General features: G+C 43.3%; 1 protein-coding gene across 2 annotated transcripts in view; it reads left to right on the top strand.

Moving 5' to 3' along the window:
* TSEN15 (tRNA splicing endonuclease subunit 15) overlaps positions 1–16,119 on the top strand; it is a 38,556-nt gene that overhangs the window by 1,542 nt on the left and 20,895 nt on the right. Inside the window, exons 2-5 of one of the 2 annotated variants that reach the window (XM_053915803.2) lie at positions 1,330–1,411; positions 1,726–1,861; positions 11,768–11,909; positions 12,421–14,168. In XM_053915803.2, coding sequence (XP_053771778.1) covers positions 1,330–1,411; positions 1,726–1,861; positions 11,768–11,909; positions 12,421–12,441 — 381 coding nt within the window. In that variant the 3' untranslated portion in view covers positions 12,442–14,168. Of the gene's footprint in view, positions 1–1,329; positions 1,412–1,725; positions 1,893–11,767; positions 11,910–12,420; positions 14,169–16,119 lie in introns of those variants that run through there. The other variant, XM_053915804.2, reaches the window with a different exon arrangement.

Raw genomic sequence — 16,119 nt, 5'->3', positions numbered from 1 at the left:
TTTATCATCCTCAAACACCCCTTTCATCAGATGCTCCTGCTTAGAAGTCCTTAGTGTTTCCTTATGGGTAAAATTCAGACTTTCTGCTTGGCTATCAAGGCCTTGCAACCTGGTCCCCAATTACTTTTTCCTTGCTGTGGTCAAGCACATGTGAGGTTTGAGGAGGACAACTAATAACATCCCTGTTCCGCTGCACCTGTCCACTTGGGATGAAGCCAGCAGGAGAGTGGGACTTCAGCTACGTCCCCGTTCAGGTCTGCTCATCCCTCACCTCTTCATTAGCCCTGCTTACCCACCTAGTAGTCACTGATGTAGCTGGGCAACCTCAGGCTTCCCCTGCAGGATCCTAGACCCCTGAAGGACCTTCCCTCAGTGCTGACCAGCAAGTCTGAAAGCAGCAACAGATTGCTTGGTCCTTTCTTTAAAATCTAGCAATGAATTAGCCCCTACTCTTGAGTGAGAAAGAGAGAGGCCGGGAGTGGTATTCTAGCAACTTTCTCCATGTGCAAATGAGAGACCAGGGGGACAGAGGCTCCTACTAGCATTCCTCAACAAAATGTAATGTAAGGAAATGATGTCTCTACTCCTGGCAGATAGATTTCTTGATAGACCTTTGAATATGTGTGGCTCATACCCCCCTTTGTGTAATTAGTGACGCTGTTGCTCTGACTTCTCGGTTTACTCAAATCATACATGTCCTTCAGGGCCCAACTTGAATCCCACCTCTGCCATAAAACACGCACCAACCAAGCTCCTGGGTATAGCTCCTCTAACCTGTTGTGTCGTTTTTCTTAATTCTCACCTGAGGACATAGTTATTGATTTTAGAGAGAAGGGAAGGGAACAAGAGGGAGAGAGAGAGAGAGAGAGAAAGAGAGAAAGAGAAAGGTAGGTAAACATGGATGCCAGAGACAAACATCAATTAGTTGCCTCTCATAGGTGCCCCGACCGGGACCAAACCCACAACCTAGGCATGTGCCCTGACTGGGAATCGAACCCATGATCTTCCAGTTTATGGGACAACGCTCCAAACCACTGAGCCACCTCGGCCAAGGCTGTGTCATGTTTTTTTAATTCCGCTCCCTTGATTTTTTAATCACTTTCTGTCATGTATTGTGATTTGCCTAACAGTTGCAAGTATGCAGTGTGTTTACCCTAATAATTCCAAGTTTTCTAGAGGCAGGGATCAGGTCTTACATTGCGTTGTAAATCCCACTGTACCTAGAATTGAGTTTTATACATTATATATATTTAGTAAATAGTCATTGAGTGAAAGAACATATTAAGAGATTCTTCCTTCTCTGTTTAACAATTACATTTTGATTTTCAGTATTTAGAAATGATGGAGTTAGATATAGGAGATGCTACCCAAGTCTATATAGCATTCTTGGTGTACCTGGACCTCATGGAGAGTAAGTTTTTGTTTGTATTGCTTTATTATTGGGGCCGTGCTGGAGAGTTGGGGAGTTGGGTTTGGCTATAGCGTTTTCAACATTATAGTAAGTTATCATTTATGCATTTGCTGTTAATGTCATCAGTTTTGTAATTTTTTCATCCATTTACATTGGAATTATTGGGCAACAAAATAAGTAAAAGAGAAGATAAAATATAAAGAGAGGATAGCACTGTAAGAGATGTTTGCTCAGCTGAATATTAGGTAGAAGCTCAAAATTTTTATCTTTGATTCTTGATAAACACTATTGTTCACTTCCTGATGCTCTTTCAGGTAAAAGTTGGCATGAAGTAAACTGTGTGGGTTTACCGGACCTGCAGCTCATCTGCCTTGTCGGTACCGAGATAGAAGGAGAAGGGCCGCAGACAGTGGTGCCGACGTCCATCGATGCTTCCCTCAGCCATAACAGGTGGGCAGGGGCTTCGCTCTTTGCCTCCCAGGTTGGTAGTTCGTCACGTCACACGCTGTAGACTCACACAGTGTTATATGGCAATTGTATGTCGGGTTTTGAAAAAAGAAGGCCTGGTGGAATGTCAGTGGATGAAAAGGATGATCTACTGCAGGGAATAGCAATTTATATTGATCTTATATTAAAAATAATGTGCTAACTTTGATACTTCATTGCTGGAAGCAAATTATTTTCCATACACTGTACAACCAGTCTGAGACACCAGTTGTAAATTGTCACCCTAGACTATGCTGCTTAGCTGTTCGAGTATAGTGGGTTTTTTAAATGTTCTTTACTCCTCAAAAACTTTAAACAACATTTTTCTGACCAGGGAGTCTGGGTAGTATACAAAGCCCGAGAGCCAGAGGAGTTGGCGTTTTGCTGGCAGGGCAATTTCACGTTATTTACATAGGGCTTACAGCATATAAGGCATGCTAGCTGCCCCCAGCATTGAAGCCCAAGTTTGTAAAACTGGGCTAAACTCTATCATTTACACAGTTACCTACAACTCAGTCATGAAATATTTCCCCAGTGAGGACAATAAATAATCTCACTGTATCCTAGTTTAAAACCACTTAGTGGCTATCTCAACTATTGAGTGGCACAGTGGCTTATTCTTGCCATTATTTATTTTATGGCGTATGTGTATGTGCTGACCTTACAAGGTAACAATTCTAGGTAACATTTCACATTATATCTGAATTTCCAAGATTGGCCGCACAGTTTTCCTATCCATGCCCCGCTTAGTTTCCCGGGCCTTGGACCTGGCGATCTTTACTGACAACACGGGGTTGGCACGGGGGCAGACGGCGTCCGCCATAGGGCGGCTCTGCATGACAGTGGCAGGGACAGAATGCACTGCTCGGCGCAAACGCGGCTTGAGACTGGTGTGTTCTGTACGGCACTCACCCATCACATGTGCTCAGAGCGAGAACACTTTGGCATAATCTTCAAGGCTCAGAAGGTCTTTCAGGTCGAAGTTGGCATGGCGTGAAATGAGCGCATCACCAGACCCCAGCTCACCCACCCTGTCCGCACAGAGGTAGGGGGTGGGGCCCAGACTGTGGTGCCTGGGCCATCTGCGCGCCCTGTGAAAGTACTGAGTGGATACTGGCTGTTGATCTCTGGTAGGAGAATGGAATAGGTGAAGTACCCACATCTGATTATCGGGTGGGAGAATTGTGCTGATGGGGGATGAGGTAGTTAGTGTTTCTCTAAGCGCAGGACACATCTCCTTGTTCCGTCATCTAAAAATGCTACTTAATGCTCATGTAAAGTAGTTGGTAGTTTACATTAAACTTATAATACATTTAGAAGTATTATATGAACTTAGGTGTTTGTATTGCACATGCACACGGAGAGTCCTCCAGATTGTTTCTTGCTGCAGTGAATCTACGAGTCCAGTTAGCACATCTGGTAAGCGACCAGAGAGGTCGTGGACACTAATTCCCCAGACCCAGCAGAGGCATAAAATCGTATTAGTGAGTTCATAGAGGTCAAAGGGCTCTGACCAGCAGGAGACAAGCAGAGGAACCCTGACGAAAGCCAGGGGCCTTTTTCAGTGCTGAGATAGCAGACAAGGCAAATTTGTGTTCAGACAGCTGGATTAGCTTCTTTGGACCACCGGGTGCTTGCTCCTCCTCCACTGTTCCTGAATGCGAGGGGCGTATCCCAGCGACCTTAGGGTGAGAATCTCAGGCTTCTGTAGTAATACTAGCATTACAGTCGTCATCAATGGGAAGTGTCTGAGTAACTTACACGAGGACCCATAGCAAATTACAAAGAAAACGCCTTTCTGTTTTGTACTCCCTTTTGCCCGATAGAATCTGTGTTGCCTCCTAATTATAGCGTCAGCTCAGTTTCTTTAGTAAAATACAATAGAGAGACGCCGAAAACTAAACCACAGTTGTCGCATTTTAGGCTTATCTGTGTTTATACATATTTTGTTAATTTTTAAAAAGCTGAGTGAAGTGTTTTGTAAATTATAAAATCCAGAGACAGTTAACAACTGTTTTATAAAGTAATCTGTAAATCTTTTTTTTTCTAAGTAGTGCCAGTGAATCATTCACCCTGTTAACCCTGACCGAATAATAAAGGGCTCTTTCATCCTGGCACCAGCAAAGGATAGTAGGTAGCTTGTGTGAGGGCGGAGCCTCTCCAGGGGCCATTTTACCCCCAACTGCCACAGATTTGTAGCGTTTCTTTTGATTTCTGGTGATAAATGGGTACTCTCAGCCATTTTATCCGAGAGATTTCTTAGCGTCTTCCAATCTGAATATTACTCTAGAAATTTAGAAAAAGGCTTCAATATTCCATATACCAAATTGGTCATTTGCTAATTCAGCAGCCCTAAGTCTAAAAGTCCTAAGACTTTTGTCATTTGGTCAAGACTCTTTTGGCTATACTGTTGCCACTTACTAAGTGGTCCTCCCTTATTACACTTACCACACTTATTGCTACTCAGTATATTTTATACATATAAAGTATATATGTCTTCCTTCTCTATTAGAAAATAACCTCCATGAAAGCAGGAACTTTGTTCTGTCCATTGCTGTTTCCCTAGTGCATAACCTAGTACCTGGTACTGGTGTTTATTGAATGACTAAATGAGCTCTCTGAGACTACTAAGTTTCTGCAGTGAAGATTTGCTAAATCAAATCTTAAAGAACACAAGGATATGCTCAAGAAGTCTTCCAAGAGTTTCAAAAAGATTAGAATGTCTGCAAAATTCATTTGCTTGCAAGACTTATCACTATTTCCCCCACTTTACACTGTAACTGTACTGCATTACTGAGGAAGGAGAACAATGGCAGTGCCCCCTGACCTTCCAGGGAAACTCTCATCCATACCCGCCCCCTACCTTTAATCCCCTTTTTTCCCTTAGCGTCTGGGGGAGAGGACTTAATAGTGGTGGAGTACAGGGCTGCTAGAACTGACTGAGTTCCTTCTTTAGAACATTTTTAAAATTTTTAATTGTTTTAAATTGAGGTGTAATTGACATTAACATTAGTTACATGTGTAAACATAATGATTTGGTATTTGTTGGAATTGATACACTGCAAAATGATCAGTGCAATAAGTCTAGTTAACATCATCACCTTATGTAGTTATAAAAATTTTTTTTCTTGTGATAATTACTTCAGTATCTACTCTCTTAGCAACTTTCCAATGTGCAATATAGTATTAACTGTATTTAGAGCCTTTTAAAATATGTTCTTAATTATGCAATTTAATCCTGAAATACTATAATTTTTTTGAAGGATACTTTCTTAATTATTTCCTTGTAATTGAAAAATATCTCCAGTCTTTAAAAGTAGATTCTTTATTTCAAATTCATTTGATGACTGTTACTTATTTGAGGCCTAAAGTTTACTAACTGGTAAAATGATCTCTGTCATTTGACTTCCCTGCATGTCAGAGGCGAGTCCTTGTGTTGCCTCTGTTGGAAGTCCAGTGCCGGTGAAATCCCCAATTCCGGCAGCTTCTTTCTTTCTCCTACCCTCCACACTCGCGCACACGCACAGGGCTTGCAGTTTGTATGAGCAGAATGGCTTCCCACTGGGGCGAGCAGCCACACAAGCGCCTAAGTGTTCGACACGCCCCCCTTGGATTTTAGCCACCTTGCTTTTTTACTAGGACGTCCCTGGCGTGATTCCCGAGGAGGTGGTCTGATATCCTTGAAATTTTTCGTCAGGATTGAGCCTGTGGATGAATGCAGCTTCTTGGGCAGCGGTTGAAATTTGCATTGTGTTTTGGAGTTGGGTTATGGGGTGTCCTAGTAAAATAATATAATGAGGCAAATCAAGGAGTTAATGTCTTTAACTGATGAGCCTACAGCCTGTGCCAGGTTGGCCGCACTGAAGAAGACAGAAGGAGATAGTGCTTTGTGGGGGTTGCAAGTAATAATAATTGCAAGCCATGGTGCGTTCTGTTTCAGCATCATTTGAAGTTAACAGTAACGCTGCCTTCAACCTTCTTGTCATCTCCAGAGGTCACTCAGCCTCTGCTCCTGAATGCTGAGGCTCGGGGGCGTTTGGGGGAGGGGCAGTAGCCAAGCCGAGTTTCCTGTCTGTGGGCCGCAGGCGGTTTCACTTTAGCCTCGTTCAGCTTTCCCGTCCCTCTGTTTACAGCATGCCGAGCACCCCTCTGAACAGTTATGAAAAGAAAAGCCTGTTGCAGACATCAAATTCTGTGACATTTGAAACAACTGGTTATTACTGATTTATCCCTTTCTTCAAGCGGGGTTTTTCTCTTGAAATGTAATGAACTAAAAAATATGAAATCCTTCTTATTAATACACAGGTTGTGTTTTTCATAAGTGGATTTATAGCAAATACGAACTATAAACAATTTTATTATCCAAATTGCTACTTTGGATTTGTGTGATGAAACATCACTACAATATTTTTCTAAAGAACTGAGCTTTAAAAAAATGTACATATAAGGAAAGGTTGTTTTATGATTTCTGAGTTATGATCTCAAACTGTAAAGTTGTTGGAAGGTACGTGAGATTGTAGTATTTCAGTGATTATTCCTTCTTCTCAGCTTCTTTACTGTCAGTGTGACCTTTAAAACAGAATGTGGGATCCTTTTATCGTTGTTGTTGTTATTACTAGATCGAGAAAGCAGCACAATCTGTTGACTGAAAGGAAGTGTAGACATTGTGAGGAGTTTATCACTATCCCGTAAATGGGAAAGACCTTTTTTTACAGCATTGCTTTAAACCTGTGTTAAAAATAGACTAGTAGAGACCCCGAACCAGAATCTTTGTAGGACTCCGTGCGCGTGTGCTTTGAGTAACAGAGGCAGATAAACTGTTTTAGTGCGTTATTACCAATAGTTCATTGGTAGTTCCCCTGCCCCCACCCCAGACTCCCGAGCAGGATAAACAGAGCCCAGAGATGGGAAGTTCCACTTCATTTTTGGCAGTGATTTCTCTCGACTCTGAAGACAAAACCGGCTTTACAACTCTGAGCTAATTTTCAGATGCTAGGGTTTCCCACATGGGTGTTCTAAGTCAGAAAATGTTTTGCTGTTTATATCCAAGAACTCTGGAAACAAATGTGAATGAGATGGAAATTTCTACCCTAAATTTCAGTATACGGGCTGGAATTTCCACACAGTTTGCCTTAGGAAATACACACACGTACATTCCGATTCAAACAAATGGAAGATTTGTAAAGGTCTCTCCAAAGGTTTTTTCCCTTCCGTCTGTCTCCCACCCTTGTCGTACTCTGCCCGTTAGGGGGGGTTAAAGAAGCTTACCTTTAACTCGCGTGTGCTGCAAACTGTGTAGACTGTGTCTGCAGACTGTGTCTTCAGACTGTCCTTTCCCATCAGTGCTGCGTGTGAGGTTTCTAGTTGATATCTGGGCTTGCTTCGTCAGATTATCTCTAAAGTAAATCCCTGATGTGAGCAGGAATCCAGCGGACTTTCGTGCAATTTAACATAGGTAGAAATCGTTTTTTAAGGGGAGAGGGTGGATAACACGTAGGTCCCGATTTGCAAGGTAGCCAAGCTGGTGTGGGTGCTGGAGAGCCATACAGCATGTGTGTTGAGTGACCACTTGACGTCCTGCAAAGCATTTTCACGTCCACCACCTCACTGATCTTCACCGCGGTCCTGTGTGTGGACATAGGGGTACGTTGTCTTCGTGTTACAGCGCAACTTCTTGGAAAGAATTTCTCCATTCAGTTGCCTTTGTACATTTATCAAAAACCAGCAGACAAGGCTCATAGCATATTGAGAAGTAATGGATGTGACTGTTAACACAAAGGATGGGAGAGGGAATGGGCTTTGGAGGAGGAGGAAATGACATCAGAGATAACTTGGAGAAATGAAGAATACCCGAAATATTAAATATGTAGGTACATATCAAATATGTAGACTCTAACATTTTTTTAATCCTTTTTCCTCTTTTAAAAAGATATGACTATATAAAGCAATGGTTATTACACTGTGTTACTGAGTTTATAGCATGTAATTTATATGTCAGTAATAGCACAAAGGACGGAGATGGGAATGAAGCTGTATTTGATGTTTCTGTATTTTGTTAGAATTGAGTTAGTGTTACTGTGAGGTAAATTGTGATAAAGTACATATAGTAATCTCTAAAGCTACTACTTGAGAACTAAAAAATGCTATAGGAAACAACCAAGACATTAAAACGGCGCACTTCTTGTGGGTCTGTTTAGTCCAGAAGAAGGTAAAGGCAGAGCAAAAGCCATGTGATACTTAGAAAGCAAAAAGTAACTTGGCAGACATAAATCCAACAACATCAAGATTAATTTTAAATGTAAATGGATTAGACACTTCAGTCAAATAGCAGAAAACGTAAGACTGGATATAAGAACAAGATGCCACTATTTGATCTCTGTAAGAGACACACTTTACATTCAGAGACACCAGTTTGGGAAGTTTCAGCCATTGCTTCTACAACGCTGTGACCTCAATGTGTCCCCCACCCCCAGTTTTACATGCTGAAATTCGAATCCCTGAAGATGGTGGCATAGGAGGCGGGGCCTTGGGGAGGTGCTGAAGTCATGAGGGTGGAGCCCTCATAAATGAGCTTAGCACCTTACAGAGACCCCCACAGAGACCCCCGCCTCCCTCATCCCGTGAGGACCCAGCAAGGAGGTGCTGCTGTGAGGCAGGAAAAGGGCCTCCACCAGAACTCGACCGTGCTGGAACCTTGGTGTCGGACTTCCTGGCCTCCAGAACTAGGGGAGAGGCATTTCTGCTGTTTATCAGCTGTGTTCTCAGGGCAGCGGAAGTGGACTAGGTTACACCTCCCTCTCTTCCCTTCCTCCTGCAATTCCCATTATGCCTGGGGCAGCGTCTGCTGATGGTGCCCTAGGCCTTCCATTATTGTTTTCTCTGCACTTAATTTAGGTGGTTATGACCTGTTTTCAAGCTGCTAATCCTTTCTGCTGCCGTGTTTAGCCTATCCTTGAGTCTAGTCAGTACTTTAAAAGTCTATATTTTAAAATTCTATAAAGTCCATTTTCTTTAGAATTTCCATTTTTTTCTGCTGAAATTTCTGTCTTTTCACCCATTTTGTGGGTTTTTTTCCTCAACACTATAACATATTTACAACAGCTATTTTAGAGCCCTTAGCTATTAAATTTAGCATTTCAGTTTTTCATAACCTTACTTTTCTGAAGGCCTTTTTAGGTAGACTTTTGGCTCCTGATTTTTAGGCACATGTTCCTGCATCTTCACGTAGCTCAGAATTGCCCACTGTGTGTCAGACATGGTGTATGAGTAAGAGACTGAGCTCGGTGCCGCCTCACCCCCAAGAGCTCTCCTTTCCGACAGCTGGCGGGCAGGATGAAGACCCGGCTTAGTCAGTCTCCTCAGGTGTCAGGTGGGGTTGCAGCTGAGTCCAGCCTCAGTTATCTCCGTTCTTGTTTCAGATGTCTTGAGACGGGACCAGGCCTGTGTCTTCAGCAAGACTGACTAGAGCTTGCTTGCTGGTTTCCAGACCTTTCTGTACCCTGCATGCTGTTGCTTAAACGCAGCCAAGTGCCATGAGACAGAGCTGGTGATCTGGGGGGACTGGTGTCCTTCCAGATACTTTTAAGAAATTGGATTCTAGGGATTGCTTCGGTCCCAAGTCCTATACCGTCTACCACTGTATCTGCAATCGTAAGAACCGAGAGCTGGTGTCCCCGCGGTGCATGGGCGGCTGGCGTGAGGCTTGCCGGCCTCTCCTTCCCCAGTGCAGCCGCTGGCCTGTGCCAGGCTCGCTGTTCCCGCCCCTTGCCCCCAGACTGAGTAGTGGTCTTGGGGACAGAAGTGGCTGTCTCTTGGTCTCTACTTACCTGGGAAGGGCTCATTTCTTCTTGGAATTGTGTTCCTTTAAACTTCTTTGTGTTCACATCTTTTATGGCTTTGAGGAAAAAATGTGACATTTTTAAGCACATCGGGTGTTTTCTCTTTGTTATGGTAGGAATGGTGGTCTTTTGAGGTCTACATACCATTTAGCAGTGGGACACCCTCCTGCTCTGAGTTTTGAATTAATAATACAGAAAGAGAGCCCGCTGTCCTGTGATCACACCTTGCATTCTTACGTTCGACCTTTTCCGTCGTGCGGAGCCGGGCTCAGCAGGCCTGCACTTGAAGGACTGGGTAGGAAACATTTGAGGCTTGTGGAGGGAGTGGCAAAATCGAGGCTGTTATGCAGGTACTTTTATGGCCATTCACAATGTTCCAGTTAAAGATGTAAAGACCGTTCTTAGTTCCTGGGCCATAAAAACGTGGGGAGCCTAGTGTGCCAAGCCCTGGCGTAGAGACAGAGGGTAAAAAATTGGAATGTTTTGATGAACAAGAGGCAAACGAATATCAGATACTTAAATTGTGAGTCGCAGGTAGGCAGCCTTTTGTGACTGATGTTCTGACAAACCAGTCAGAGCTTCAGCCTTTCCAGAAGTTTATTGCTGTTTTAAGTCACTTTAAAATCTCCAGTCTCTACTACAGATTTTTTTAAAAAGCACTTTAGTAGTTGTAGAAAGAATATTTCGGAGCAGAGACCTTCCTTTTCAGATTTTTGTATAGATTCAATAGCTAGTAGAATGGGTGAAGGGTGACCTTAAGAATTTTTACTTAGGGATGAGAAGTAGGAAGTAAGGGGACAAGTTGCTCTTTGGCTGAAGAGAATGCAGTGTTGAGGAATTTATGTGTTCGGCTGCAGCATGTTAATGTGCTAGTAAATCTTTTCCCAACTTCTGGAGACTAGGCTGGCTTAATGAAAAAAACAGCTGATCATTTTTTATTGGCCTTTGAAAGGAAGCTCCTCTGGAGGTTACAGCCACTGAATTGTTGAACACAGGCTTTCGGGAGTAGATAAGAAGGGTTTTCAGGTGGTGGTAAACAAAAGGTAATAGTGCTTTGAAAACCCAGATCTTAGATTTGATAGATTATTTTCCACAGCAAGCAAACTGAAATCATTTATAAATAACATTGATAGCTTGATACATAATTTTACCCCAAAAGTTCAATTTTTCTCTATATTTTTCTCTTAGCTTTTATGATGTATCAGAATACATACTGAAAATGATAAAAATATCTATATTCAGGTCTAATAACTCCAATACTTGGTAAAATCCAACAAATGTTTAAGAAGGAACAAATACCTTTAGGAAAGATGATCTTCACAGCTTATTTTTATTAGCACCTTCACCCTGAAAACCTGCAATAGAATATTATATAGCCATTTAAAAGTAGTGATTGTGAACACAGTGGTGGAAATATTTGTTATAGTCTATTTTTTAAAAAACAAACCTCAATACCAAGTGGTTTCCCGGTAAGAGACAGACTCGGAGAAGCGGAACAGGAGCACTCCTGGCCCTTGGCCAGTTCCAGCGCGCTGCACGCTCACGGCTGGTGTCCATTCCGTGGGTCCTGAAACCCAGTCTGACTCTCTGGGGTGGGGGGTGCTCAGGAGAGGTGCACGCGTCCGAAAGAGAAGGGCTGCCCTGGCTGCTGTGGCTCAGTGGATTGCGTGCTGCCTGTGAGCCAGAGCGTCGCCAGTTCAATTCCCAGTCAGGGCACATGCGTGGGTTGCAGGCCAGGTCCCCAGTAGGGGGCACGCGAGAGGCAACCACACATTGAGGTTTCTTTCTCTTTCCCTTCCCTTCTTTCAATAAATAAATTTTTTTTTTTAAAGAAGAGAAGTGGCTGGCCTTTTCTTCCAGGATTTTCTGTATGAGAAGACAACTTTAAATGTTTCTGTTTGAGCCCTCAACATTTTCTTAGTCAGCATTAGAGATATAATAATGCTACTGCCTCTTCCCTGAGATTTTCCAGGATTTGACCTTATTCATTGAGTGACTTTGAATCCTAAATGCCTTGTGACTTTCTTTTCAGGATAAGGGAGATCTTGAAGGCGTCTCGAAAATTGCAGGGTGACCCAGACTTGCCGATGTCCTTTACTTTGGCCATAGTGGAGTCCGATTCCACGATAGTCTATTACAGACTTACCGATGGATTTATGCTGCCAGACCCTCAGGTCAGTGTTGAGGCCCCAGCAGTAAACGGCGAACAAAGAGAAAAAGTGTGGCACGGTTTTCACTGTGAATCAAGCCTTTCACGGAACTCCCTCTTCCTCTGCAGTGTGAAGATTCATGAAAAATCTTTTCACACCTCAGAAAACTGCTACGTTTTGTTCAGAGGGACATGTTCTTAGTTTTCGTAGAAATAACTTCCCTGCTCTACAGGGAATTTCAGTTTCCCAGAGAACTTCCTGAAGTTATGGTGCATTTTGTTATTTGATGAGTAGCTGAGGTGGAGAGTAAAGGCTAATGATATTTTTAACCAGAGAACCACTTCTTTAGGTCTGTTAAGTTGGTTGCCATTTTGACAGCCATGTTTTCATAAAATGAACGTGCTATCTGTGATGTCTTCACACATTTTGTTGGCATAGTTAGGATACTTACATGACATATCTTTCTCGTCTTGCTTTGGAATTACATTATCCGCTGGGGGCAGGTCCATCCTGATCTCTGTGTTTTATGTTGCAGAATATTTCCCTTAGAAGATGACACCTACACTGCGGGGCTAACTTTATTCACACAAGGTTGGATCTGAGACCCATCAACCTGCGTAATCTTGCATCTCGGAGACGGTCGGGGTGGACCTAGCCGGTCCCATCCCATAGTTCCTTCCTAAAGTATAAAACTTTCCCCTATAGGAGAATGCTTTGTTGTCCAGAAGTATGGGATAGTTGCTCTAAACTTTCTTACCTGGAGACAGCTTAGCTATGGTTGTAGCGGTTTACACCTCGGATGTGCTAAGAGGGGTGGAACGCGTGTTTCTTCTGGCACCCCCACTTATCCCGCCTCGACGTTCTCCGTGGCTGCGAGCTCATCGGTGAGACCGCCACCTCATTTCCTCACTCAGCCCGCCCGCTCGGTGCCTGTGGCCACTGCACCCAGCTTGGAATGCCTTTCACATCCACCTTGATAGCTGGAGAGTTTCCTTCAGTCTGGTGTTTCATCCCACAGGAAGTAAAACATTTCTCTCAGTTGTTTTTAATGTTGCAACTACTGTTACCTTCCTCTTTGGTTTATTTTAAATCAAAACTGTAAATACGTTTTTCCAGGGGGTAAGCCTACATGTCTGGATTAATAAGGAGCAGAGAAGTGTCAGCTCCAGAGTATTGAGCCTCCTTTCCCTTCCTATTACCACGGCCCCATGTCGCGCGTAGGAGACGAGAGAAATAGTGGGGGACGGTGTCAGCCTTAAAAACGTCTTGATGAAGTAGACCCAGTTATTCCACTCTTGTTATCATGTATTCCAGGCGAGTTCGCATAAAAACTATGTGCGCAAAGATGTTCTAAGTAACCATTATAACCCTAAGTTATAAACCACTTAAAAATTTAGGGCAGGCCCCAATAAGCGTTTTCTGTGAAGGCCCAGCGAGTAAATAGTTCAGGCTTTGCAAGCCAGGTCGTCTCTGTCGCAGCTCCTGGACTCAGCAGTTTGCAGCACGAAAGTAACAGCGGACAGCAGGTAAACAAAGGGGCAGGGATGGTTGCGTTCCAATAAACCTTTGTTTACAAATGCAGGCATACACACAGTGAGTAGTACATTATGTATGCATTAAAAATTAGTAAAAAATATAGTGAACATGAAGAAATATTAAGTAAAACAAGGTATGAAAGTGTGTGCATGGGTGTGTTCGTGGCTGTAAGTAACCACCCGAGGTGTAATAAAACGATGAGATGAGTCACTAACTGTGGTTATATAATAGCATGGCAGGGCAGTAAAAGGATGACGTGGTTTTTCTTCAGTGTTTGTTTTCCTTTATTTTTATTACATAATAAAAGTTTTTCTAAAAAATATCTTGAAATCTGTTAGTTACCTGTTATTGCACGATACTGTAACACTTTACAACATAAAACAGCACCCATTTCAGCTCTCAGAGTTGGGTCGCTCCTGAGGCTGCAGCCTCACCCGAGGCTTGACCGCAGAAGGACCTGCTTCCTCATTCACCAGTAGCAGCTTCCTGCACCCTGTTGGCGGTTGGACTGAGGGCCGCAGTCCCTAGGACGCTGCTGGCAGAAGGCCACCCTCAGCTCGGCCACGTGGGCCTTGCCAGCACAAGTGGTTGCTTCCTCAAAGCCAGCAAGGAGTTTTTCAGCAAGACGGACCTCACACTGTTACGTAACATAATCTTACACGTCCTCCCACCTTCGCTACATTCTGTTGGTTTAGAGACAAGTCATGGCTTATCACTCTAGAAGAACGACAATAGCAAGAATGGAAAATTGCCAAGGATAGGAATATTAGAAAATGTTATAAAAGCATCCTTCTTGGTCTGTCCTAGCTCCTGACACTTTTCTTTTGATGATATTTGAATTTCACTTTTACTCCTGATGGAAGGTCCTGGGAGCTCTTTCGGCCCCCTCCGCTCCTGCAGAAAGCCTGAAGGCACACGGGTTGGAAACAGTGAGTTTCCGTAACTCCAGTTGACAATTTCCAGGTCTGAGAATTCTAAAGCGGTGTATGATTAATTCTTAGGGTTTCTCCCACTTGATTCCTTTTGAGGCTTCTCATCACAGTGCTGGAAAGGTGGTGCATTTTCAGAAAGAAATGTACAGCTCAGTGAACGATAGATCAGATAACCCCGAGACCAGAAGTGTCCTTCTGGGTCGACTGTGACATTGTGACAACTGTCCGTCCTGGAATGTGTCTGCTCTGTTCCAGAATGTCCCCTGTGTGCTGGACCAGAGTTGTTCTGTCCAAAGCCAGCCAGACACCTGCTAATGTGAGTAAAGGTCCAGAACAGTTTGGGGAGACAACTCAGCTGCCTGTATGCATTTCATTTTAGTGAAAAACTAGCTAACGCGATTTTTTGTGTGTGATCAAGCAATTTTATAATTGCATTTGCATTCATGTCTTTTTTTATACATCTGTGTACCCCCTTACCTTCCACAGCAACTGGCATGCACGCTAAGCTCTTAATATTTGGTGAATGGATGCATGCCACGTGTGTAGACTTGGTGAATTACAAATAGTGATTGACTTTCTCCCTCAAGGCGAGCTGAAATCCGTTTGGACAGCAGAGGGCGCTGCTAAACACAAATTTTTCAGACCAGGAGCCAGCGCGTTTGAGAAGTGGTGCTGTGCTCTTCATCAGTTTGAGAAGTAGTGCTCTTGAAAATTTATTTTCGATCTGTGGGAAATAGCATAAATAAAATTATAAATATAAGTTTTATGTGCTCACACCCCCTTTCTTTCTGGCATGCCTCTAAAATTACACTCTCAACTGTCATTAAATATGTGACTATTCATGCTTTCCTCAAAATGTAGATCTGTCTATAAAAATAAGCTTGTTTGGGGCAGGGGTAGGCGGCGTGGGTGTTTTTTTCTAGACTATGCTTTTGTTCATATCCATATGGAATGGTGCTTTTCATTCTCCGCCCCCCCCCCCCCCCCCCGCAAAAGCCTAATTTATTAAGGAAATATCAAGAACAGATCACATAGCAAGAGACCCCAGCTCTGCAATGCTCACTGAACGGGCTGCACCCCAGTGGTGAAAGGCAGCAATTGCTGCTGTAATACGTATAAACTCCGCAGAATGGGGCCCTCCCCAGACCGGAGCAGGAGCAGGAGCAGGACAGGGGAAGGGGCTGCGGTGGTTTCTCTGTAGGGCTGTCTTTGCCTTTGTTTCTTTGTTTTTTTTATTGTTGAAGTACAGTTGTCTCCACTCCCCGCCCTCCCCCCACATCACCACCTACCACCTTTGATCCTTCCACCCTTTGGCTTTGTCCATGGGTCCTTTATACATGCCCTTGACCACCCTTCCCCTTTTTCCCCATTATCCCTCCTCCTCTCCCCCTCTGGTGACTCTCAGTTTGTTCTTTATTTCAATGTCTCTGGTTGTTTTTGACAAGCTAGGGTTTTCTTATAATCCGTATTACATCACATGAAATCATAGCTTCTCGGGTTTTAGGGAATCTTAATAATTATGCCAGTGGCTTCCATATGGTTACCATATCATTTTAAGCATCCTAAAATACGTTTTAAAAATGAAATATTATTCAGAGTCTCCAGCATTTTTAACTTAGAGTATTCCATATGTCCATTACAACATTTTCTTTGTTGTTGTTAAAGGTGGTTTTATTATTATTATCATCATCATTATTATTATTATCTGAGTCGCTCTCAGTGTTCCCTCTGTGCTCAGACGGCTCGCGGTCCGATGAGGCCGGGCG

The sequence above is a fragment of the Desmodus rotundus genome, chromosome 12 (assembly GCF_022682495.2).
Source record: "Desmodus rotundus isolate HL8 chromosome 12, HLdesRot8A.1, whole genome shotgun sequence".
Taxonomy (NCBI): Eukaryota; Metazoa; Chordata; class Mammalia; order Chiroptera; family Phyllostomidae; genus Desmodus; species Desmodus rotundus.
Note: the sequence above shows the minus strand (reverse complement) of the source record. Positions and strands in the feature narration are given on the sequence as shown.